Below are 1,428 nucleotides of genomic sequence, written 5' to 3' on the forward strand. Positions count from 1 at the left end.
GGAGGCGCCGTTCTGACACGCGGCCACCTGAGGAACCAGCCCCTCTCTGAGGATTTTCTCCTCAGCAGATTTAATCTGATGCGTGTTCCTGCTGCATCCTGCGATGGAGGAAATTTAACTCATGAAATCAGTCTCTTCTTCTTCTGTGGTTGAATACTTTGATCAACGGCGTTCTTTCCTGCAGCGGCGTAATTGTCCTCAACTCCTCCGTGACCTTGGAGCTGCAGCCAGAGGTCAGGGAGCGGCTGGAGGAGCCGGGAGGAGCAGAGGAGGAAGACGTCCACCTGCTGTTCTCTGCCGGTCCTCTGGAGGGCGCCGCCGCGGTGGGCTGTGCCGTGCAGCACACGCCCGGTCCTCCGTCCTCCAGCCGCAGCGCCGGCCAGCGGGTGAGCCGCCGTTTCTCTGCCCACTCCTGTTCTGACCCCTGACCCCGCTCCGTTTCCGCTCTGACCTCTGACCCCGTTCCGTTTCCCCGCAGACCAAGAGAGATATCCTGTCTGAGACCAAACACGTGGAGCTGGTGCTGGTGGCGGACCATCAGGAGGTCAGTGAGGGTCCGTCTCAGACGTGGAAACTGGAAGATTTCCACGTATTTTTTTTAGGAAATTTGTGAGATTAATGTCAAGATTTCTTAATTTTTTTTCTCCACGTTGTTCGACTTTTGGAGATCAGAAATTAATTTGTTCCTCCAGAAGATCATCTAAAATAACATTTTCCCTCCAGTTCCTGAACTACCAGAGGAGCAACCAGACCATCGTGTACCGGCTGCTGGACGTGGCCAACCAGGTGGACTGGGTGAGTCCCGCTCCGCTTCGGTCCGGTCCGCTCCGCTCCGGTCCAACAGAACCGCCACGCTCTCTATTTCAGTTCTACCGGCCGCTGAAGGTCCGGGTGGCGCTGACGGGCCTGGAGGTCTGGAGCGACCGCGATAAGATCCGGGTGGAGAGGAGCGCCAGCGACACGCTCAACAACTTCCTGGAGTGGAGGAGCAGAGAGCTGCTGCCACGCCTTCGCCATGACAACGCCCAGCTCATCATGTAGGCCTTCAAAATAAAAGCTCCTGGTTTATTTAAGTCCTTGGGCTTTGTTGACACCCAGAGACAGAAGGGCTAAAATGTTCCCGTCAGGCCCTCAAGTCCTTAAAAGAACAAAATAAATTCAAGGTCCTGGAAAGTTTTTGAACACAGTCATAAAGAGACACCTTAAAATCCTTGAATGGTTTTTAACAGACAGCTAACGATTCATTCAGTCATCAACTTAAAAATCACCACATTCTGGGTTTTCTTACTGAAACCATTTAAACTTGTTTTACTCAATACTAGAAATACGTTAAAAAATTCAAACAAATCACTTTTTAAATCACCTGAAAGGAAATGATGGAGCTTCTAACACCAACATGAAAAGCTGAGCATTAATGCAGAGTAGAGC

At 51.4% G+C, this 1,428-nt stretch overlaps 1 protein-coding gene across 1 annotated transcript in view; it reads left to right on the forward strand.

Annotated features, from left to right (window-relative positions):
- The window catches only part of LOC103477510 (disintegrin and metalloproteinase domain-containing protein 15-like), a 33,370-nt gene that overhangs the window by 16,195 nt on the left and 15,747 nt on the right, over window positions 1-1,428 (forward strand). Inside the window, exons 6-10 of the mRNA XM_017309307.1 lie at window positions 132-386; window positions 479-544; window positions 724-795; window positions 868-1,037; window positions 1,128-1,135. Of these exons, the coding sequence (XP_017164796.1) occupies window positions 132-386; window positions 479-544; window positions 724-795; window positions 868-1,037; window positions 1,128-1,135 (571 nt within the window). The remainder of the gene's footprint in view (window positions 1-131; window positions 387-478; window positions 545-723; window positions 796-867; window positions 1,038-1,127; window positions 1,136-1,428) is intronic.

This window comes from Poecilia reticulata, linkage group LG16, assembly GCF_000633615.1.
Source record: "Poecilia reticulata strain Guanapo linkage group LG16, Guppy_female_1.0+MT, whole genome shotgun sequence".
Lineage (NCBI taxonomy): Eukaryota > Metazoa > Chordata > Actinopteri > Cyprinodontiformes > Poeciliidae > Poecilia > Poecilia reticulata.